A 23,816-nucleotide genomic window follows, 5' to 3' on the forward strand; every position below is an offset into this window, starting at 1 on the left:
TAACTCAGTTTGGGGCAATGAGTAAAACCTGTATTTGTCAACCAGAAGTGGTGAACTTGGTAGGTAACAAGCAGACATATTTTCAAGTCTCAGGTTGTGGTACCAGATGGGATGAATTGGAGACCAGCTGGGAATTTAACAGGCAGACCTTGGAGATGAGAGATCCATGAAGGGTTAAGTTCTCCACCCCGGCTTGCTGTGAAACTTTGCACATGTGCAGGAGGGATTGAGAGTGTCCAGCAGAAAGCAAGGGCCAAGACCTGAGAATTGGCTAAGCCTTGAATGTGCTCTTCCCAACTCACACCCAGATTGAAGAGCAGGTTTGAGATGTTTGAATGAACACCGTAGCCCAAATAACTAGCTGAAAACTAAGCTATTCAGATACAGGGTATACTCCTTAGGAAGCCAGGCTAAAAAAATGTAAATAAGAATTAAAACCTGCATGGAGATACCCACACTGCAGGGGACACAGATGCCACAGTTTAAGACCAGGGAGATTAAAATTAAAAAAAAAATTCTGAAAAATAAATGAAATTCCAGAGTTGCTACAATATGTTATCTAAGATGTCTAGTTTTTAACAAAAAATTATGAGACGTGTAAAGAGACAGAAAAATGTGACTTATACTGAGAGAAAAGAAAGTGGTTAATAGAAACTGACTCTCAGTGAGCTCAGGTATTAGACTTAGCAGACAGAAACTTCCAACTGCTATTATAAACATGTTAAAAGAAGGGAAGGAAACGTTATTTAAATTTTATAGGAGGATATGATGACATTGACCCAACGAATGTGGACTCTCACTATAAAGAAACGCAAACTATAAAAAAACTATTTTTTGATGCTATTGTAAATGAAAGTGTTTTGTTTTTTTTTTGGCTGATGAAGATTAGCCCTGAGCTAACATTTGTTGCCAGTCCTCCTCATGCTTTTTGCTTGAGGAAGATTAGCTCTGAGCTAACATCTGTGCCAGTCTTCCTCTACTTAATATGTGGGATGCTGCCACAGCATGGCTGATGAGTGGTGTAGGTCCATGCCCGGATTTGAACCCTCAAAACCAGGCCACTGAAGCAGAATGTGCCGAACTTAACCACTACACCATGGGGCTGGCCCCCAGAAGTGCTTTCTTAATTTCATTTTTGAATTGTTCATTTCCATTCAATGTAGAAGTATTTGCATATCAGCACTAAAATTTTTTTGTGTATTCTTAGAATTTTCTCTGATCTTATGATCATGATATCTGTGAATAGAGAACATTTTAATTCTTACTTTCTAATGTGGATGCCTTTTATTTTCCTTGCATTATTACCCAGGCCAGAATCTCCAGTACAGTGTTGAATAGAAGCAGAGACAGTAGACATTCTTGTTTTATTCTTCATTTCAGGGGGAAAATGTTCAGTCTTTACCATTAAGTATAATGTTAGCTGTGAGTTTTTCATAGATACCATCTGTCAAACCTAGGAAGTTTCCTTTAGGAATAAAAGGAATAACTAGGAATAAGTTTTCTGAGTATTTTTATTAAGGAAGGCTATTGGATTTTGTCAAATGTTTCTCTGCATCAATTGAGATGGTCATTTTTTTTAAAAGATTTTTATTTTTCCTTTTTCTCCCCAAAGCCCCCTGGTACATAGTTGTATATTTTTAGTTGTGGGTCCTTCTAGTTGTGGCGTGCAGGATGCCGCCTCAGCATGGCTTGATGAGCAGTGCCATGTCCACGCCTAGGATCTGAACCGGCGAAACCCTGGGCTGCTGAAGTGGAGTGTGCCAACTTAACCACTTGGTCACAGGGCCGGCCCCGTCATTTATTTTAAACCTTCATTTTCTTAACATGGTGTGTTAAATGGATTTTTTTTTTTTGCATGTTAAATCACCTTTGTGTTCCTGGAATAAATCCCACTTGGCCATGGTGTATAATCCTTTTAATATGCTGCTGGATTCAAGTTGCTAATATTTTGTTGATGATTTTTGCATCTATATATATATATATAGGGGATATTGGTCTGCAGTTTTCTTGTGTTGTCTTTGGCTTTGGTATCAGGGTAATGCTGACCTCAAAGAATGAAGTAGGAAGTGTTCCCTCATTCTCCAGTTTTTGGAAGAATTTAAGGATTGGTGTAGCTCTTCTTTAAATGTGTCACTAATGAGGCCCTCTGGTCCTTAGCTTTTCTTTGTTGAAAGTTTTTTGATTATTGATTCAATCTTTTTTTTTTTTTGAGGGTATGGTTTTCCCTTTATTGAAAAAACTCAATACAAAGCTTCTATAGGGACTGTACATGTTTTAAAAGAAAAGCAAAACATCAAATGGGATACAATAACTCAAAAACAAGTCTTTGGAAATAAATGAGGGAGGCACCTCCCTCCATCCTGAGGGAGGCACGCGGCTGACCTTGTCTGGAAACCACTTGTCTCTACCCGCGAAGGCAGCACCTGACCAAGTGCCCGGCCAGAACCATCTGTGACCTCCTCCCTTCATGGACTTTATCAGCTTGGCCCTAATTTGTCCATTTTGAGAAGTTAGACAATACACATTTCTAGGTTTGAGGACAACATTTCACATCAAGTCTTTGTGTTTCTCCCTAGACGAAAATTCAGATGCACGACTATTTCTTTCTCATTATAAAGCAATTCTCAATTAGCAATCAAGTAATATTTTTTAAAAAGACAAAATGGTGATTACCCAGTGTTACATGTGACCATAAACAATTAAAGACCATTGGGTGACACCGCCAGAAGCAATACTAGATGGAGGATTACTTACAAAAAGAGCAATTTTCAATAGAAAACTATTCCCCCTGGGAAATAAATTTAATATTTTGTTGTTAAACAACTGGGGCAAAAGACTAGATTTCCTATAACAGAATGGGATGAGAAAGGCTTCCACAGACCCCTAACAGCATAGGAATGGGATATTTTTGATGGTTTTATGATGACAATTAAACCCTCCTAGCCATTCTAGCTCTCTGAAGGAAACGTTCAATGAAAAGACCAAATCATACAAAGCATTTAAGATTTTCAAACAGTTGCCCGATAACAAAATTGTAAAACAGGAAATTATTCATAGCATTACGTTTATCAAATATCTGAATAAGCAACATTCAGAAAGGCTATCCTAGAGCAGCTTACTGGTATACTGTGGTACTTCGAGCTACTACAAAAACAGTCGGAAATTGGTTAATGCACTCGGTGTAACGATAATGTTTTACTTTTTGCAAGCCATGTATCTCTCAGATACATTCTCCCAGTTGATCACATTCCAAATGGCTTTCAGATAATCAGGCCTGACGTTTTTATACTGAAGGTAATAAGCGTGCTCCCACACGTCAATCCCCAGCAGGGGAATAAGACCTGTTGTTCCCTGCAGGGGATCCTGGTTAGGACAGGCAACAATCTGGAGACGTCCCTGGTCCTTATTGAAACCGAGCCAACCCCAACCCGAGCCTTGGACACCAGCCGATACAGCGGTCAACTTCTGTTTAAATTTGTCGAAGGAACCAAAGTTGGCGTCCCGCAATTGCCCTTTGGGTTCTCCCCCGCCATTGGGGCTCAGGTTTGTCCAGAAAATGGTATGATTGATATGGCCTCCACCATTGAACTTCAGTGCAGGCTGCAAAGCAGTCTGAGCTGTCACGTCCCCCTTGGCCAGCGCCTCCTTGTACTTCTCCTTGGTGACGTTCAGGTTGTTCACATAGGCCGCGTGGTGCTTGCTGTGGTGCAGCTGCATGATCTGGGCATTGATGTAGGGCTCCAGGGTGCCATAATCATACTGCAAGTCGGGGAGGCTGTGCTTCTGCTGGGACCCCAGAGCTGGCACCAGCTTCCTGCTCGTGCTGCACTCCGCCCGGCACAACATGGTGACTGTCGCGGACTCAAAGAACCTCAGAGATCGCGCCGCGCAGACGGCCCGCGGCGGACGTGCGTCCCGGCCGCTCTTCAAGGGCACCACCAGCCTCCGATTCAATCTTTTTACTTACTATAATTGTATTCAGATTTTCTATTTCTTCTTGAGTCAGTTTTTTGTAGTTTGTATGTTTCTAGGAATTTGCCCATTTCATCTAGTTTGTGTAATTTATTGTTCATAGTATTCTCTTATAATTCTTTCTATTTTTGTAAGGTTGGTAGTAATGTCTCTATTTTCATTTATGATTTTATTAACTTGAGTGTTCTTTCTTTTCTTAGTTTAGCTTAGGGTTTGTCAGTTTTGTTGATCTTTTCAAAGAACCAACTTATGGTTTCATTGATTCTATTATTTTTTTAGTCTGTATTTCATTTTATATCTGCTCTGATCTATATTTCCTTCCTTATGCTTGGCTTGTGTTTGGTTTTCTCTTCTTTTTGTAGTTTCTTAAGGTGGAAGGTTAGGTTTTTGGGTTTGAGATCTTGATTCTTTTTTAATACAGTGTTTACAGCTAAGTCCCATAAATTTTGGTATATTGTGTTTTTGTTTTCATTCATCTCAAAATGTTTTATTTTTCCTTGTGATTTCTTCTTATTCCTTGATTATTTACAAATGTGTTGTTTAATTTCCACAGATTTATAAAATTTCCAGATTTCCTTCTTGTATTGATTTTTAATTTCATTCCTTAGTGATCATAAAAGATACTTTATATGATTTCAGTCTTTTAAAATTTATTGAGACTTGATTTGTGGCCTAAGATATGATTTATCCTTGAGAATTTTCCATGTACATTTGAGAAGAATGTATATTCTGTTGTTAGGTGGAGTGTTCTGTAAATATCTGTTAGGCCTAGTTGGTTTAAGTTTTGTCCAAGTTATCAGTTTTCTTGTTTATCTTCTGTCTGGTTTTATCCATTATTGAAAGTGGAGTGTTGAAGTCTCCAAGTATTACTGTAGAACTGTTAATTTTTACCTTCAATTCTGTCAGTTTTTGATTCATATTATTTTGGACCTCTGTTGTTAAATGCATATATATAATTGTTGTATCTTCTTGATGAATTGACCCTTTTATCATTCTATAATTTTTTTTGGTGAATTGTAACAATTTTTGTCTTAAAGTCCAGTTTGTCTGAGCTTAGGGTAGACACTCCAGCTCTCTTTTGGTTACTATTTGAGTAGAATATATTTTTTCATCCTTTTACTTTCGAACTGTATATGTCTTTGGATCTAAAGTGAGTCTCTCTTAGACAGTATATAATGGATCATGTTTTTCGTTCCATTCCTTTATTCTCTGTTTCTAAATTGGAGAGTTTAATCTTTTTATATTTGATGTAATTACTGATAAGGAAAGACTTCTACCATTTTGTTGTTTTCTGTCTTATATTTTTTGTTCATCAATTTCTCCATTGCTGTTCTTTGTGTTAGATATTGCTTAGTATACTATTTTGATTTCCTTCTTTTTTCTTCTATAAATAAATGTATATAATTTGCTTACTTTCTTAGTATTTGCTCTGGGAGTTGTAACTAGCATAATTTATGGTGATCTAGTTTGAATTAATACTGTTCTGTTGATCTCAAACCTATTGATGGTAGTGTCCTAGGTCAAAAACACCTGCAGTGCTCTCCTAGGCACACATCATTCATAGCAAGCTCCCCAGACATTGCCCCCACTGAGGTCCCTGTTTATGGCCAGGCCAGCTCTTGTGGTTATTATTATGCTTGCAGGATGCATTTCAGCAAGAAACCATCAAGGAACTTTGAGGAACAAGATTTATTACTCACAGATCTTGAAGGGTATATGTACACCTGAGGGCCACACAGCCAGGTTTTGAGTAGAGAACGTGTGCAGAAATGGGGCTCTGCTTTATTTAGAGGTCAAGGGTGGGGTATCTAGGGTTTTTTGGATTCACTCTTTATTGGCTAATTTAAAGCATAAGAGCCGGAATTAGGGCATGGAAAGGGAGAAATGGGATCACTCAAGTGGTCAGTTATCTAGGTTACCCAGGGCTTCCTGAGAGAGGGACCTTCTTGGGTGGTGGTGGCCAGTTCCTTATCTGGTTGTTTTTCTAGTAGCTATGTCATGCAACTGGCAATATGTTTATTCAAGATTGATATCTCTTGAAATGGATGTCTTGGCAGTCAGGTTAATGTCACACACACTACAATAAAAAATGCTTAATGTCAGGCACTTAGACTACAAATACCAATTTTGTTTCAATGGTATATAAAATTAGAATTATTTTATGTAGTTGTCTTTTTAATCATGTAGGAAAAAGAGGAGTACAAGCCAAAAATACATTAATACTGAATTTTATATTTACCTACTTGAATACCTTCTTTTCCTGGTGTTCTTTATTTCTTCATATGGTTTCAAGCTATTGGCTAGTGCTCTTTCATTTAGCCAGAAAGACTCACTTTAGCATTTCTTATAAGCAGGTCCACCAGTGACGAGCTCCCTCAGTTTTTGTTTATCTGGAAATAGCTAAATTTCTTCTTCATCTTTGAAGGATAGTTTTGCCAGATAAAGAATTCTTGCTTGACAGTTTTCTTTCAGCACTTTATATACGTTATCCCATTGCCTTCTGGCCTACATGATTTCCGACGAGAAATCAGTTGTTAATCTTTTTGAGGATCCTTTGTACATGATGAGTTGCTTTTCTCTTGCTGCTTTCAGGGTTCTCTCTTTGTGTTCTGACAATTTGATTGTAATGTGTCTTGGTGTAGCTCTCTTTGAGTTAATCTTATTGGAGTTCATTGATCTTATGAATGTCTAGATTCATGTCTTTCATCAAATTTGCCAGGGATTAGCAATGTTGTGTTTAGACTGAAATTTCAGTCTTACCTTCCTTGGCCTGTGATTCCAGTGTTAGCTCAGTTTTCAAAGACTGCTATGCTGCTTTGGGTTTCTTCTGTACATGTGCAGCTTTGTGGTTAACTTAGGTTATTTGTCACTTCATAACACAGAATTAGGAGTCTTCTTTTCCAGATCTCTTCTCTAATCTTTTCTTTATTCTTTGACCTAGAGTCCTCTTTTCTCTAGAGGGAGTTTGTCTTGGTTATAGCCACCTGTGCTGCTGTAAGGTTTGCATAACTGAGGCTACTTTCATGATGAAATGGTGAGAAAAAGATAATGGGGTTTCCTTGCACACCTTCGCCCACAGAATCTCTTTTACTGGTTCTTCTGGCCAGAAAGATGGGTTTACCATCGGGGTTTTCAGTGCCTACACAGCTGCCACATTGCAGTGCTGTGACTGAGGCTGCATTTGGGACATGAGTAGTAGGGAGAAAAGAGAAAAGGGGAAGAAAATAAGATCTACAATGAGGACTCTTCTCACATTCTCTTTCTTGCAGAGGCCTGTTTTCCTGGTCCTCTGTCCAGAAAGATGGCTGTCTCTCTGTATTTTTGTTGGTTGTGTCTGCTGTGCATTTCTGCACAGGGGCCAGCCTCAGTTCCACACTGGGAGATAAAAGGAAAAAAAACTCTAGGAAAGTGATCCCTGTTATTGGTCATTCTTTAAGTTTTGACTCACCTCCCCAAGCCATCTGTTATTAACCTTTTAGAGTCCCTAGGTAATTGCTTTTAGTATGTTGTCCAGATGTTTTAGTTGTCATGAATGGGAGTGAGAGGCTGTAGTGGGCTTAACTCCATCTTTGCCCTTGATTCTTATGCATATTTTTTACTTCTCACTAGTTCCCTGGAGGAGGAATTACAGTTATGAAGGAAAGGCAGTTTACCCAAGCCACAAGATTTAAACATAGAGATTCTGGCTTAGCTGTCTACAACTTTTGACACAGAAATAAATTGTTTTAGGACATAGTTATGATAGGAATCATTTATATACTACTTACTCTGTTCCAGACACTGTTCCAAAAACTTTAGCTGTACTTGTTTAGTCCTCACAATAACTCTATCAAGTAAATACTATCTTATCCCCATTTTAAAGACAAGGAAAGTGAGGTACAGTGAGGTTAGATAATTTGCCCAATGTTACATAGATAATAAATGTAGAGCCATGATTCAAAACTAGGATAAGACAATTTAGTATTAGAGCACATGTTCTTGTTAAAATTTTCACTTAGTATTATGGCAATTTTCATATACAAACCAAAGTAGAAAATAGTATAAGGAACCCTCCATGCATCATTCAAACAGTTTCAGTAGTTTTCAATATTCTGCCTTTCTTGTTTCATCCATCTTTCCTCAACTTATTTTGTTTTTGATAAAGTATCTGAAAGCAAATTCTAGATATCGTATCATTTCAGCCATAAATGCTGAAGTATGTATCTCTAATGGGTAATAGCTTTTGAAAAATAGTATTACCACAGTATGAGTGTAAGGACAATATAATCACAACTTAAAAAGTGAAGGATAAGTTCCTTTAAATTATTTACTATTTACTTTGTGTTCATTTTCGTCTGATAGTCTCCAAAGTATCTTCTTATACCTGGTTCAATTCAGGATCTCAATATAGTCCACACATTGTATTTGTTAATATATCTCTTAATTCTTAAAAATCTCTTATTGGTCCTAACCCAGACCCTAATCATCTTTTTATGATTTTAACTTTTAAAAATAAGCTTTTCATTTTGGAATACTTTTAGAAAAGTTGCAAAAGATAGTACAGAGTTCCCGTATACTCCTCACCTGCTTTCAGTTTTTCCTAATTTGATTATCTTACATTACCATGGTGTATTTGCCAAAACTGTGAAATCAGCTTTGGTACAGTTTTTCTATTAATGTCCTTTTCCTAATTCAGGATTGCAGTAGTTGTCATTTCTTCTCTGGTCTGTGATAGTTTCTCAGCCTTTCCTTGTGACCTTGAATTTTTCTTTTTCTTTTGTGAGGAAGATTCACCCTGAGCTGACATCCATTGCCAATCCTCTTTTTTTGTTTGAGGAGGATTAGCCATAAGCTAACATCTGTGCCAGTCTTCCTTTACTTTGGATGTGGGATGCCTCCACAGCGTGGCTGATGAGTAGGGTAGGTCTGCGCTCGGGATCTGAACCTGTGAACGCCAGGCTGCTGAAGCAGAGCATGCAGACCTTTAGCTACTCAGCCACGGGGTCGGCCCCCAACCTTGAATTTTTTGATGGGTCCTGATCAGGTATTTTGTAGGATGTCCCACAGTTGGTATATATGATGTTTTTCTCAGGATTAGATTGGGGTTATGAATTTATGGGAAAAATGCCATAGAATTAAAATGTCCTTTTTATGATGTGTTTTTCTTTTTTAAAAAAATCATATAAAAAGTTTACCTGGTTCCAAAGTCAAAACTATAAACTAGGTACCTTCAGAGTGGTCTTTTATCCTTTTCCCTTTCCTACTCTTATCTCCCTTCCACTAAAGGTAAGCATTTTTTTAAAATTGGTTTTTGGCTCATCCTTCCAATCTTTTCTTTTTAATATTGTCATGCACACACACACACGTATCCCTCTCCATCCTGCCCCCTCCCTTCTTGCATAAAAGGTAACATTAGTCCGTGTTCTTAACTCCTGTACTGTACTTCCTTCTTTAGGCCAATCCCTAATAATGATTCTTCTAATAATGGCCACTTGGGTTTCTGTTTTAGAAAATTAATTTTTTTTAACTAATAAAAACCTTTTCTCATGCCTTTATAAGATTTAACCCATGTTATAATGGTTCCTTTTTTATTCTCAGATATTTTCCAATTTATCCCTGGATGAGCGTTGCCTTTCTGCATCATTGGTTTGCAAGTACTGGCGTGATCTTTGTTTAGATTTCCAGTTCTGGAAGCAGCTGGATCTTAGTAGTCGTCAGCAGGTATGGAATATAATTCTGAGAAACATTCAACTTGACTTACTCAAAAAATATCTTTATTTCTCTTCAGAAATCACTTGTTATAGTTTTTCAAGATAGTTCAAATGACTCTAATTTATAATTCTGTGCTTCAGTAATTATTTTTTTGAATTCAAGTTATAGCTAGGTTCTTATGGTGAGGAAGATATTTTTTAGTGTGGATTGGTAATTTTGGGTTGCTTCTTTTTTTTGAGGAAGATTACCCTTGAGCTAACATCTGCTGCCAATCCTCCTTTTTTGCTGAGAAAGACTAGCCGTAAGCTAACATTTGTGCCCATCTTCCTCTGCTTTATATGTGGGATGCCTGCCACAGCATGGCTTGACAAGTGGTGCCATATCCCCACTGGGATCCGAACTGACCAACCCTGGGCAGCCAAAGTGGAATGTGAGAACTTAACCACTGCCCCACCTGGCCGGCCCTGGGCTGCTTCTTAGTCCTCTTTGTCTTACCCTTTTTTATCATTACTTTTTAAAAAAGTTATTAGGGCCAGCCCAGTGGTGCAGCAGTTAAGTTTGCACCTTCTGCTTCAGTGGCCCAGGGTTCGCCAGTTTGGATCCTGGGTGTGGACATGGCACCGCTTGTCAAGCCATGCTGTGGCAGGCATCCCACATATAAAAAGTAGAGGAAGATGGGCACGTATGTTTAGCTCAGAGTCAGTCTTCCTCAGCGAAAAGAGGAGGATTGGCAGCAGATGTTAGCTCAGGGCTAATCTTCCTCAAAAAAATAAATTAATTAAAAAAGTAAAAAAGTTATTAAACTTTTCCTTTTTTGGAGGGGCCATGTCATGAATATTAGTTTAATAGTAGAAAATAATGGCAAATGTTTATGTAGTACTGCCACTGTGCCATGTACTGTTCTACAGGCTTTATACATATTAATTCATATGATCCTCCCAACAACTTTGAATTGATACTATTATTGTTCCTATTAATATATTATTATTATTAAACTATTGGTAATAGTATTTTATACTATTATTTCAATGAAGAAATGGAAGCAAAATGGGCTAAGATAACATTTTTTGTTTTAATATTTCTTTTGATGAATTTTCTAATACTTCTCATTGCCCAGTTGTCCAATGTGTTCATATGGCGTCATAAATTGGGACAAAAGATAGAGTTAATAGTGCTTATTGCAAATAATTTGTTGGACTTGTTGGATTCTTCCTTTGAACTTGCTTGTCAGTTCTTGGCATTGGAAATATATAAAAATATCCAATAAGAAAAGGATTTTATTGGAGTACTAAACCTACTCTAAATCCTTCCATGATATTGTTATCATGGTGTGGTAATACATGTTTAACAAATGCCTTTCAATAACAAATGAACAAATAAAAAGGCCTGTTTTTTAATATTTGCCAGTTTCTGTGGTACAAACATTCCATGCATGGCTAATTTCAAGCTTCCAGTGTGATGTCACTGATTTGGAAAGAGGAACACACTATATGCTCTTATGAGTTGGTACAAGCCAACTCCAATACATCACTGGTAGTGTGTGTGTGTGTTTATGACACATACACTTTAAACAAAATAAGCAAGTTCCCGAGCGCTTGTCTATAAGTTTTCTTTTTGTTTTTCTACCTCATTGTTAAGAGGTTAAAACAATTACAAAATTAGTCATTTACCTGTCTGGGTTCATTAAATTTGTGTCCAGGGAGCATGGTGAGTATTTAGTTAATGGTGGCTGGTAGAGTGGAGAGAGCAATGTGAAGTAATCCATTGGCTCTTTACTTTGTTACTCTTGGATATCTGAGCTATTTGTTGCAAACTCAGAGTAAGAATAGCTTTTCCCCTCTGCTGGTAGTTAGGTCTAAAGATAAAAGGGAAAAAAGATGAAAGTAGAGGTATGTCAGAGTTTTAGCTTTGAAGGGAAGTGTCTACATTTATGCTGTTTCCAATAAGCATAAACAAAGATAATTTCAACCATGGCCCTTGCCCCAAGTGCCCCTCAATACTCCAGTTCTTTCCTTCTTCCATTCTAAATTTTATCATATGCATTTTATCTCACTATTATTTTTACTCAAAGGACTTGAATAATATTAACTCTGTTTTCTCTTTTTGGAAATATGGTGATTGAGCAGGGACTGTGTAGAGGTTGGCTTTATTATTATTATTATTTTAAAAATTCAGATGGCCATGTGAGTTTTTCACCTGATGAATTTTGAGGTTAGTAATATTTAGCTTTGAGTTTTCTGAGGATGTGGACATTTGTGTGTAATCTTTGGTATACTGATACAAAAACAATATCATATTTTCTAAGCTATGGATAAGTTATATGTGAGATAGTATTCTGATAGAATACTGTGAGTAGGTATCATCTAATAAGTGTAAAAACTCAGGATTCATACATTATGATGAGTGAGATACACTATTTGCTGGGTTAAACATAGAGAACAAACATTCAAAATCTCAATACAGTTTTGTTTGTGGGGAGTTTTTGTTGGGTTTGAAGGTTTAATTAAAGTAAGTTTTCCTAATAAGGATAGATTTTTAGGCTTTTAATGAAAGCTAACACATATATTCTTAGTGTTTTCTGCTATGACTTCTGACACCAAATGTGTGGTTTTTCCATTCTAACAACAAATTCTCCAACAACTTGGTGTCCAACAATTCAGTTCAATTCTGATACTAACTTCTGGAGTTAGCGCAGACCTAACAGGTTAAGGGCTCAGTCCCATAAGACTGTCTTCTCCACTTCATGTGCCAGTCCAAGTCCCAGGAGCCACCTGTCCTTCTGACCGAACAGCTATGAATTTGGAAGTTTCCTCAGCCCCCTCCTCAGTTTCCATAATTTGCTAGAATATCTTACAGAACTCAGGAAAATACTTAGGTTTACTGGTTTATTGTAAAGGATACAACTCAGGACCAGCCAAATGGAAAAGATGCGTAAGGGCAAGATATGGGAGGAGAAGGTGTGGAGCTTCCCTACTCTCTCCAGGCATGTCATCCTCCCAGCACTTTGGTGTTTTTACCAACCCGAGGCTCTTCAAATCCTGTTGTTCAAGAGTTTTTATAAGCCAATCTCCAGCTCCCCTCCCCTTTCAAGAAGTCAGGGGTGGAGCTGAAGGTTTGCACTCTCTATCACGTGGTATTTGGTGTTTCTGGTGACCAGCCCTCATCCTGAAGCTGTCTAAGGGCCCCAACTTAAGTCATTTCATTGGTATAAATGCAGATATAGTCAAAAGGGGCTTGTTATAAGTAACAAAAGACACTCCTATCACTTAGTAAATTCCAGGGCTTTTAGAACCTCTGTTCCAGGAAGTGGAAACAAAGACCAAGTGTATTTTTTATTATACCACAATTCTTGTTATACTTTAATATTAAGTAAAAAGGTTTTCTTTTGATTGTGGTTTTCATGCTATAATCTATTATATTACTTATTGGGGAAAATTTAATAGAAAAATAGAAAGTAAGTTTCTACTTTTAGCAAAAGGTTAAATTTATTATCTTTTTTTCCCCCTCTCAATAGGTCACTGATGAATTATTGGAAAAAATTGCATCAAGAAGTCAAAATATAATTGAAATCAACATTTCTGATTGTCGCAGTATGTCTGATACTGGCGTATGTGTTCTAGCATTTAAGTGTCCTGGACTTCTTAGGTATACAGCCTACAGGTGTAAACAACTTTCTGACACCTCTATTATTGCGGTCGCCTCTCACTGTCCTTTACTTCAGAAAGTTCATGTAGGCAACCAGGACAAACTTACTGATGAAGGACTCAAACAGGTAAATTTTTATAAAATAAAAATTATTTTACTCATATTAACTCAAAATGTTTTCTTGCAGCAACACTTTAAAAGATTATGTTAAAAATAATGCTCAGAGACTAAAATAAATCATCTTTTTTTATGTAGTCATGGATATTTATTTGGATTAGTGAACTAGCGTGCTGTGGTTATAATTGATAAATTAACTTTGTTGTGTTTTATAGTGAGTGCTTGAACTGCTGTGGTAAGCCGTTTTATTAATTTATTCTTTTGTTACTTAAATTTTGTACCAGATTTTGCTTTAGGTAGCAACAGTATGCAGTTTGGGTCAGCATGAGGTTTTAAAAATTAACTTTTAATTCCTATTTTATGTTGCTAGATGACATGCTTACATGCTTTAAAATATCTGTTTTAAGCCATAGATGGAAGTCCAAGTCAAAGAATATAAAATAAAGAAAAAGGTGACAGTTACCTGTATTTGGCACAATAATTAGATTAAAAATAGTATTGTTTATTTTCTGTTTGATGCACTTCCTTTGGTAATGGTGTTGAAAGTTTCTTGTCTCAGAGTGGATTATTCATTCAATGAATGTTGAATGGATTCCATGTGGCAGACCCTGAATTTATGAAAATTTTGAATGTTTAGTAATGCTCCCGCTATTGTACTAGGCACTTTTTGTATCTTTACATTTAACCCTTGAAATAACTTTGCGAAGTAGTTGATATTAAACTCATTTTGCAAAGGAAGAAATTAAGGCTTAGAGAGATTAATGAACTTGCCTAGTGTTTAGCAGATGGTGGAGCTGAAATTTGAAGCCTGAATTCTCCAAAGCTTCTACCATCTTCCCACTTTTCCACACCAACTTTACTCTTCTAGACCTCAAATAAAGGAGCCTGCTGCATGAAGGCAGAGGCCATCCACATTTGCCACTCTTCCCACAGTGCCCTCAGCAAACAGTCGTTGAAAGAAAGAATTAATAATTCCATTCAAGAAATTTGTCAGGATTAACACTTCCCTGAAAAAGCAGTGTGTCAGTAAAGTCCTAGATTTAAATCTGGTCTGAGATGAAGTCAGAAATAAAATGAAGATCCCTAATTTAAACAGTACATATGAATGAACTAAAAGCTCAATATTAGATGAAATTTGGAAAGGCTCTATCGATACTAAAGAGTACTGGATGTGTCAATCCAATTTATATTTTAAGAATGCTACAATTTATTAAGGGAGCCTATTTTGTCTGCAAAGGCGAATTGTGCAGTGTCTATCTTGTTTTAATATGTGTACCGATCCATTTCTGCTATGTATAGGATTATGCACTAGCAAAGCATTTTATGAAGTTCTTAACTCTATTGAAACAAATTAATCTTTAATGGGGAAATTATACACCTTATGGCTATGGCATGATGTTTTTGTGATAGAAATTTCCCAGCAAATTATACTTTACAATGAAATATTTTTATTTTTTAATTATTTTGGTGAGGAAGATTGGCCCTGAGCCAACATCTGTTGTCAGTCTTCCTCTTTTTGCTTGAGAAAGATTGGTCCTGAGCTAACATCCTTGCCAGTCTTCCTTTATTTTGTATGTGGGATACTGCCACAGAGTGGCTTGATGGGCAGTGTGTAGGTCTGCACCCAGGGTCCAAACCTGCAGACCCTGGGCCACCGAAGCAGAGTGCGTGAACTTAACCACTATGCCACTGGGCTGGCCCCCATGAGGAAATATTTTTAAAGGTCTATGTATTTATTAAGAAATGGATTAAATCTGTTACATATTTAAATCTGATATAACGCATAAAGTTACTGGTTAAGCAGACTGTTAAGGGTGTCCCCTGTAAGAATACGATCATAGTTATGGTTGAAATAGAAGGAAACGAGAGAGTTCTTTAAGGAACAAGACTTAATATCTCAGTAAAGTATTGTGAATTTATCTAATACTTACAACTTTGTAGTCTTCCCTAGAATGTGAAGTATTTTGGAAACTATTAATTTATGATATATGTTGCTTCGGATTTTCATGATTTCTGAATTATGAATTAGTTATAGATGAGTTAGTAATCTGATAGAAATAGTGAAACAATGTAAATCTTTCTCATCCTTAAGTAATTTTCTTAAGTATTTACATTACATTAAGTAATTGCATAGGAACCTCATTGCAGTGTAGAGAGTAATGCTTTCCTGTGCTTAAGGCTGTTCTTTAGCGGGGTGTGTCCTATTTTAGCCTCTTTCTTCTGATAGAATAGTGTTGTGGTATAGTAGAAAGAGAATGACCTTCATTTGTACATAAAATAGAAATAAAAATAGAAATAAAAGTTTTATGAAGCAATACATAGCCTTATTGATATTTTCTTTTCTATACAATTATGTTAAATAAATGTTGGGCTTTACCCTCTAAGTAAATTAATTTCATGACCCAGTGATGCTTGATGAAGTCTGCTGTGGAGTATATTGGTTTTAGTGAACTAACAACTTAAAAATTTATAGTAAAGTTTCACAAGGTCTAGGATGGAACTTTTCAAAATTGAATAATTTTCCTGGGGTTATTTTTTCTTTTTTACTCACAAACATAGCAATTGTGATTGAATTGTTGATTCTACAGATAAAGTTTCAGGGTTTTTGGTTTTTTCCCCCTCTTCTATTAGTAAAAACTGACAAATATTTTAGAATGGTATACGTTTATTTTAACTATTTCATTCTACTTAACAATGTTTGTCAAATTTAGGGTGAAACACCTAAAGGTCAGGCTGTTTTGGCTGAACCCTGTGTTCTTTGTGAAATGCTACCTTGAAATCTTGATATTTTTATTTCCATAAAAATAGCTCCAAATAATTTTACCAGTGGAACATATTTCTATTATATACATCTCATAAAACTATAGTCATGTATTTAGGGGGGAAAAAAGAACTATTTAATTAAAAGTGGTAGGCTGTTTCAGTTTTTCTGAGATTTTTCTCCCATCTAGCACTTGCCAGCAAACAAGAGATGGCAGTAGCTAAAGGATTCAATGAAATCTAAGAAATTGTATCCATTAAGTTAAGAAATTGTATCCATTAAGTTAATATTTCATGTGACTTCCAATTCATGAATCTCTGCAGAAATTTCTGGAAATCGTCACTATATCTCCTCAGATTAAATGGTACAATAATAATGTGTTGCATTAGTAAATTTCAGTCTTTCTATGTAATGAGCTTTTAGGTCTTTAAACATTTTTATAGTGACATTAGCAAAATGGCAGAGTAGGCAGCTCAAAACCTGGTTCCTCCACAGAAACATCAAAAAACAAGAAGTAGCTGTTAGAACCAACTTTTCCATAACTCTGGAAAATATTCAGTACTTTACAGCAACCCACTGAATGATGAACCGAGAAAAAGGCGATTAAATAAATGATAGGAAAGCTTTGTGGCATTTTTACTTGTGGGTGCCCCACACCCTCCCCAGCTTGGCAACAGTCTTAAACGCAGCAGCCTGTGTTCCCACTGTGGGACCCAGGTCCCTGGTTCTAGAGGGAGCAGAGCATACTTTATTCACAAATTATTGTGTTTGTCTATTCTAACCTTCCTGGGAGCTTCTTGAAGGACTGATGCAAGGCACTCCATCTTTTTCACCTAATTCAGAACTCATTCAGGGTGGAAAAGCAATGGGCATTGCTTGAAAACATTGTAAGGCAAATGAAAAACCCTACAGATATGTGGGGCAAAAGATGATGGCTGAATCATGCAGTAGACCACCTAAGGCCTGAGAGGAATGGCCAGGGAGAGGATTCCTTTGAGAAATTAGAGCAATCAGAAGCGCCAATATATATGGGGAAATTTAGAAAGCCATGTGCCTGCTCAGGGCAAGACACTTGCTCAGGAACGTCTTGAGAAGACCTTAAACTTTCATCACTGGCTGCTGTCTAGGCCTAGTGCAGGACGTGAAGGCTAAGGCAGAGTTGTAAATGGCATGGCTAAGTGTTGAAGGAGTACCCCAGCACAGAACCAGTCTGCAAAGACTAGGAGAAGTGTTTTTGTTTTATATTGTTTCATTTTAAAGTTCTTGCATTCAAGGAAATATCTGTCAAAACACTGGCTGAACACAAGCTAAACCTTTAGTACTTAAAGAAAGCAAACCCTGGGGAAGGGAGAGAATCTGATTTCCCAAGTTATGACATTGTAACACTATAATATTTGAATGTCCAATTTTCAACAACAACAAAAATCACAAGGCATGTAAAGAAACTTTGGACTTAGTTGGCAAAGATTTTAAATCTGTTATCTTAAGTATGCTGAAGGAGCTAATGAAAAGCATGGGCAAAGAATAAAGGGAGTTCAGGAGAATGATGTATGAACAAAATAAGAATATCAATAAAGAGAAATTATGAAAAGGAACTAAATAGGAATTCTGGAGCTTAAAAATCTAATAACTGAGGGACTGGCCCCGTGGCTGAGTGGTTAAGTTTGTGCACTCCACTGCAGGCGGCCCAGTGTTTCGTCAGTTCAAATCCTGGGTGCGGACATGGCACTGCTCATCAAACCATGCTGAGGCAGCGTCCCACATGCCACAACTAGAAGGACCCACAACTAAAAATATACAACTATGTACCAGGGGGCTTTGGGGAGAAAAAGGCAAAAAATAAAATCTTTAAAAAAAAAAATCTAATAACTGATATAAAAATTTACTAGAGGGATTCAGTGAACCTGGAGATGGGACAAATGAAAGTATCCTTTCTGAGGAACAGAAAGAAAAAAGAGTGAAGAAAAGTAAATAGAGCCTAAGGGACCTGTGAGATCCTGTCAAGCAGAACAACATTTTCATTGTGGGAGTCTCAAAAGGAGAAGGATGAGTGAAAGAGACAGAAAGAATATTTGAAGAGTTAATGGCCAAAGCTTCCCAAATTTGATGAAAGACATGAATCAATACATCCAAGAAACTCAATGACCTCCTAGTAAGATAATTTCAAAGAGACCTACGTCAAGACACATAATAGTCTAATTATCAAAAGCCAAAGACAAAATCTTGAAAGCAGCAACAGAGAAGTGACTCATAGCATAGAAGGGATCCTCAATAAGATTAACATCTGATATTTTTAATCAGAAACCATGGAATCCAGAAAGAAATGGACTGACATATTTAAAGTGCTGTAAGAAAAAATGTCAACCAAGAATTCTATATCTGGCAGAACTGTCCTTCAAAAATGAAGTCAACAGTAAGATTTTCCCAGATAAGCAAAAACTGAGAGAGTTCATCATTAGTAGACCTCCCCTACAAGAAATGGTGAAAAGAGTCCTTCAGACTGAAATAAAAAGACACTAGACAGTAACTGAAAGCTATACGAAGAAAAAAAGGTCATGAGTATAGGTAATATATAGGTATATTATATATATATATATATATATTTACCTATGTGATAATATATAGGTATATTATATATATATATTTATATATATATATAGGTAATATATAGGTATATTATATATATATATTTACCTATGTAGTACCTATATATATGAGTATATAGGTACTACATAGGTAAATATAAAAGATAGTTTTATTGCACTTTTGGTTTGTAACTCCTCATTTTTTCTTATATGATTTAAAAGGCAAATGTATAAAACAATAACTATAAATCTGTGTTAATGGGCACATAATGTGTAAGAGTGTAATCTGTGATAATAATGCAAGGTAAGAGGGATAGAGATGTATAGGAACATAGTGTTTGTGTACTATTGAAACTAAATTTGTATTCTTCATATTACGCTATTATAAGTTTAAGATGTTAATTGTAATCTCCATGGTAACCATTAAGAAAATAAAATATATTCAGGAAAGTAATGGGAAGAGAATCAAATGGTAAACTGCATAAACTGTACTGAATACAAAAAATGCAGTATGGAGGAATTGAGAAACAAAAAACATATAAGGCATACAGTAAACAAATAGCTAACTGGCAGAAATAAATCTTTTTTTAATCAATAGTTACTTTAAATATAAAGGAATTAAACTCTAATTAAAAGGCAAAGATTGGCAGAATGGATAAAAAAATCAACGATGCATATAAAGTCTATAAGAGACTCATTTTAGATACAGACACAATGAAGTTGAAAGTAAGAAGATAGAAAAAGAGATTCCATTCAAATACTAAGAACCAAAGAAAGTTGGAGTGGCCTTTATTATTATCATAAAAAATAAATTTTAAGTCATAAAAAGTTGCAAGAGACAAGTCATTGTATTTGATAAAAGTTTCAATTCATCAGGAAGATATAACAATTATAAACATATATACACCTAACAATAGAGATCCTAAATATGTGGAGCAAAAATGGAAAGACTTGATGGGAGAAATAGACAGTTCTACGTTAATAGTTGGCAACTTTAATACTCCACTTTCAATAATGAATAGAGTAACAGAAGACCAACAAGGAAATAGAGGATTTGAACAATATTATAAATCAATTCTATCTAAGACACACATACAATACACCACACATTCTTCTCAAGTGCACATGGAACATTCTCAAGATTAGACCATATTTTGGACCACAAAACAAGTTTTAACAAATTTGAAAAGACTGAATTCATACACGTATCTTCTTTGACCACAATGAAATGAATCTAGAAATCAATATAGAAGGAAAATTGAAAAATACACAATTATGTGATAGTTAACACACTCTTAAACAACCAATGGGTCATAGAAAAAAAATCACAGGGGAAATTAGAAATACTTTGAAATGAATGAAAATGAAAACACAATATACTAAAAGTTTTATGAGATGCAATGAAAGCAGTGCTCAGTGGGAAATTTATAGCTGTAAAAGCTTACATTACAAAGGAAGAAAAATCTGAAATTAGTAACCTAAGTGTACATCTGGAGGAACTAGAAAGAGAAAAGCAAACTCAACCCAAAGCAGGCAGAAGGAAGGAAATAGTATCAGAGCAGAGATAAATGAAATAGAAAACAGAAAAACTATAGAGAAAATGAGTGAAACCAAAAATAGTTTCTTTGAAAATATCAACAAAAGTGACAAACCTTTATATTGACTAAGCAAAAAAGAAGATTCCTCTTACTAAATCAGAAATTTAAGAGTGGACATTACCACCAACTGTATAGAAATAAAAAGAATTATTCAAGAAAATTATAAACAACTATACACCAACAAACTGGATAACCTAGATGAAATGGGCAAGTTCCTAGAAATACACGAACTACAAAACCTGACTAAGGAAGAAGTAGCAAATATGACTAGACTTATAACAAATAAGGAGATTGAATCAGAAGTAAAAATCTTCCCAACAAAGAAAAGTCAGGGACCAGATGGCTTCCCTGGTGAATTTTGCCAAACATGTAAAGAATAATTAATACCAAACCTCCTCATACTCTTCCAAAATATTTAATAGGAGGCAAAACTTTTCTGATTCCTATGAGGCCAGCAATACCCTGATTCTGAAGCCAGACAAAGACACTATAAGAAAACATTCTACAGACCAGTATCCTTAATGCGTATAGATGCAAAATCCTCAACAAAATACTTGGAGACAGAAGTCAACAGCATATTAAAAGGATTATATACCATTATCAAGTGCGATTTATCCCGTGGATGCAAGTGTGGTTCAACATACAAAAATCAATCAGTGTAATACACAACATTACTAGAATGGAGGGAAAAACCCCACATAATTATCTTAAACAGAAAATGTATTTGGCAAAATCCAACACATAGATTTCCATAAAAATACCCAATAAACTAGGAATAGATGGGTACTTCCTCAACATAATAAAGCCCATATGTGACAGAACTACAGCTAATATCGTACTCATTGGTGAATGACTGAAAACTTTTGCTCTAAGTTCAGAAACAGAAGAAGGTTGCCCACTCTTGCCACTTGCATTCTACATTCCCCTGAAAGTTCTAGCCGGAGAAATTAGGCGATAAAAAGAAATAAAATGCTTCCTGATTGGAAAGGAAGAAGTAAAACCATTTCTATTTGCAGTTGATGTCGTTTTATACATAGTAAACCCTAAAGATTTTCTGTTTGGGTTGATGAAAGTATTTTGGAAATAACGGTGATGGTTGCACAACACTGAATGTAGTTAGTATTGCTGCATTGTACACCTAAGTATGGTTAAAATGGCAAGCTTCATGTTGTATATATTTTGCCACAATAAAGGAAAAAAATCTCTAATCATTTTTCAGTTCTGAATTTCTGTAAGATAAAGGAAAATGTCGGTCTCATCTAATCTATCTTTACATGTTCCAGTGATACTCAGTCAACTAGAGAAAGAGCGGGTATATGACCTTTACTGAGCATCTGCCATGTGTCAGGCGCAGTTCATTTATTCTAACTATATGTTCATACATTTAATTTCTCTTTTGATTCCCAACCACTCTATGAGTTAGGTATTATTCCCTTTTTATGGATGAGGAAGCAGTTACAAAGAGATTATAAGTACTTTATCCAAGGTAAAGTAGTAAGTAATAGAGCTGACATACATATCTTGGGGTGTCTAGAATTTGTATTCAATCCATGTGGCTCATTCCCTCCCCTTTTCAGATGACATGACATTCATTTTATCTCTGTAATGATAATTGATGTTTATAAGGAGAATGAGAAGTTAGAGATCTTGACAAGCCTTCTTTATCAAAATTCATTATATTTAGGTAGCTTAAGAATGTGTTAATAAGTATTCTCTTTCTAAGCTAGCATCACAATTGGCAAAGGAAAGTAAGTATGTTTTGGATGCTTTTCATATGACAGTCATTATATTGTGTGCTTTCATCTATCCAATTTAATCTTCAGAACAACACAAAGGTTGTATTTCAAGATGAAAAATGGAATCTCTTAGGACTTAAGTAACTTGTCCAAGTTCACATAGTTGGGAAGGTATGGAGCCAATATTCTCTCTCAATTCTGCTTGATCTTCGAATTATATCATGTGGTAACTTATCTAGGATTTCAAGCTGGGATGTCCAATTCAATGACTAGAGAGAATATTTTCTATCTATAACTGGAAGTATAGAGCCTTCATATAATGTCCAGAAGGCTTCTTTCAGGAAATTTATCTTTATAGCACTTGTAAAAAGTTCCCTTCGCGTGAATCCTAATGAATAGTGTTCTCATATCTTCCTTCTTTACTCATTAATAATAATAATGATATATAACATTTATTAAGCACTTTTATATGCCTTATGATGTGCTCATAAGCATTTCTATTTGCATTATTGTTTTTAATCTTCTCAACAACCCTGTGAGGTATAGGTAAGCATTGTTATAATTCAGCATGTCTTCTTATTTGATGGGCCTGAGAATGGAAGTTGGTCAGTTAACTGAAAATCAGTTAAATTATAGAATCACAAAAATCAATGTGTATTGTAAACATTTTAATTAAGAAAAGCTTTATTATTTGAGTCTTTTGGTACAGGGTCAAAGCCTTTTTCTTGAGTTAGAGATGGCTGGAGTTTTGATCTTATCTGTTGTACTTAAATTATAACCATGATGTGGCATTTATGATTTTCAGTTGTTTTTTCATTGATGTGACACAGGAGCTTAAAGCTATTTATGAAGCAGTATGAGTGCAGCTTCCTTTACAATATGATTTTCCCAATATTTTATAATTTTATGGTTGTCTAACCCAAAGCTAATTCAATAGCAATTTTTTTATGGCTTACTTTCATTGAATGTAAAACATTCAACCTAGTTTTTATAGCAAGAGCTTTCTTTTTCCTTTTTAAGGCAGTTTATTTAATACTTAATGTAATTATGTTACAATTAGAAAAAATAAGTTTGGGGGGCTGGCCCCGTGGCCGAGTGGTTAAGTTCGCGCGCTCCGCTGCAGGCGGCCCAGTGTTTCGTCGGTTCGAATCCTGGGCGCGGACATGGCACTGCTCATCAAACCACACTGAGGCAGCGTCCCACATGCCACAACTAGAAGGACCCACAACTAAGAATATGCAACTATGTATCTGGGGGCTTTGGGGAGAAAAAGGAAAAAAATAAAATCTTAAAAAAAAAAGAAAAAAAAAAGAAAAAATAAGTTTGGGAACAAACATTGCTGGCTCTTGGCAGTATTTTTTTCCTCAAGTTTTATTGACATTTGTTATTTCAATGTATGGAATCATGCAATATTAATTGGAATTAATTTCAATTAATGGAATCATACAATATTCTTTTGTGTGTGGCTTATTTCAATTAGCATACTGTTTTCAGGGTTCATCTATGTTGTAGCATATATCAGTTTCATTCCTTTTTATGGCTGAGTAATATTCCATTGTATGTATAAACCACATTCTTTTCTATTCATCTGTTGATGGACACTTGATAGCTTCCTATGTTTTCAAAGTTAAGTTGCAGAAGTCTTAATCACAGTATTTCTTAGTTGAAACATTAGTAATAAGCAACAAAAGTTTTGTATATTGGTGCTAAA

The 23,816-nt window shown here is 35.7% G+C and overlaps 1 protein-coding gene and 1 pseudogene across 1 annotated transcript in view; one reads left to right on the forward strand and one right to left on the reverse strand.

Annotated features, from left to right (window-relative positions):
- FBXL17 (F-box and leucine rich repeat protein 17) overlaps positions 1 to 23,816 on the forward strand; it is a 464,109-nt gene that overhangs the window by 12,119 nt on the left and 428,174 nt on the right. The window contains exons 2-3 of the mRNA XM_008506642.2: positions 9,550 to 9,672; positions 13,178 to 13,435. Of these exons, the coding sequence (XP_008504864.2) occupies positions 9,550 to 9,672; positions 13,178 to 13,435 (381 nt within the window). The remainder of the gene's footprint in view (positions 1 to 9,549; positions 9,673 to 13,177; positions 13,436 to 23,816) is intronic.
- Positions 2,181 to 3,920, reverse strand: LOC103540109 (superoxide dismutase [Mn], mitochondrial pseudogene; annotated as a pseudogene).

The sequence above is a fragment of the Equus przewalskii genome, chromosome 13 (assembly GCF_037783145.1).
Source record: "Equus przewalskii isolate Varuska chromosome 13, EquPr2, whole genome shotgun sequence".
Lineage (NCBI taxonomy): Eukaryota > Metazoa > Chordata > Mammalia > Perissodactyla > Equidae > Equus > Equus przewalskii.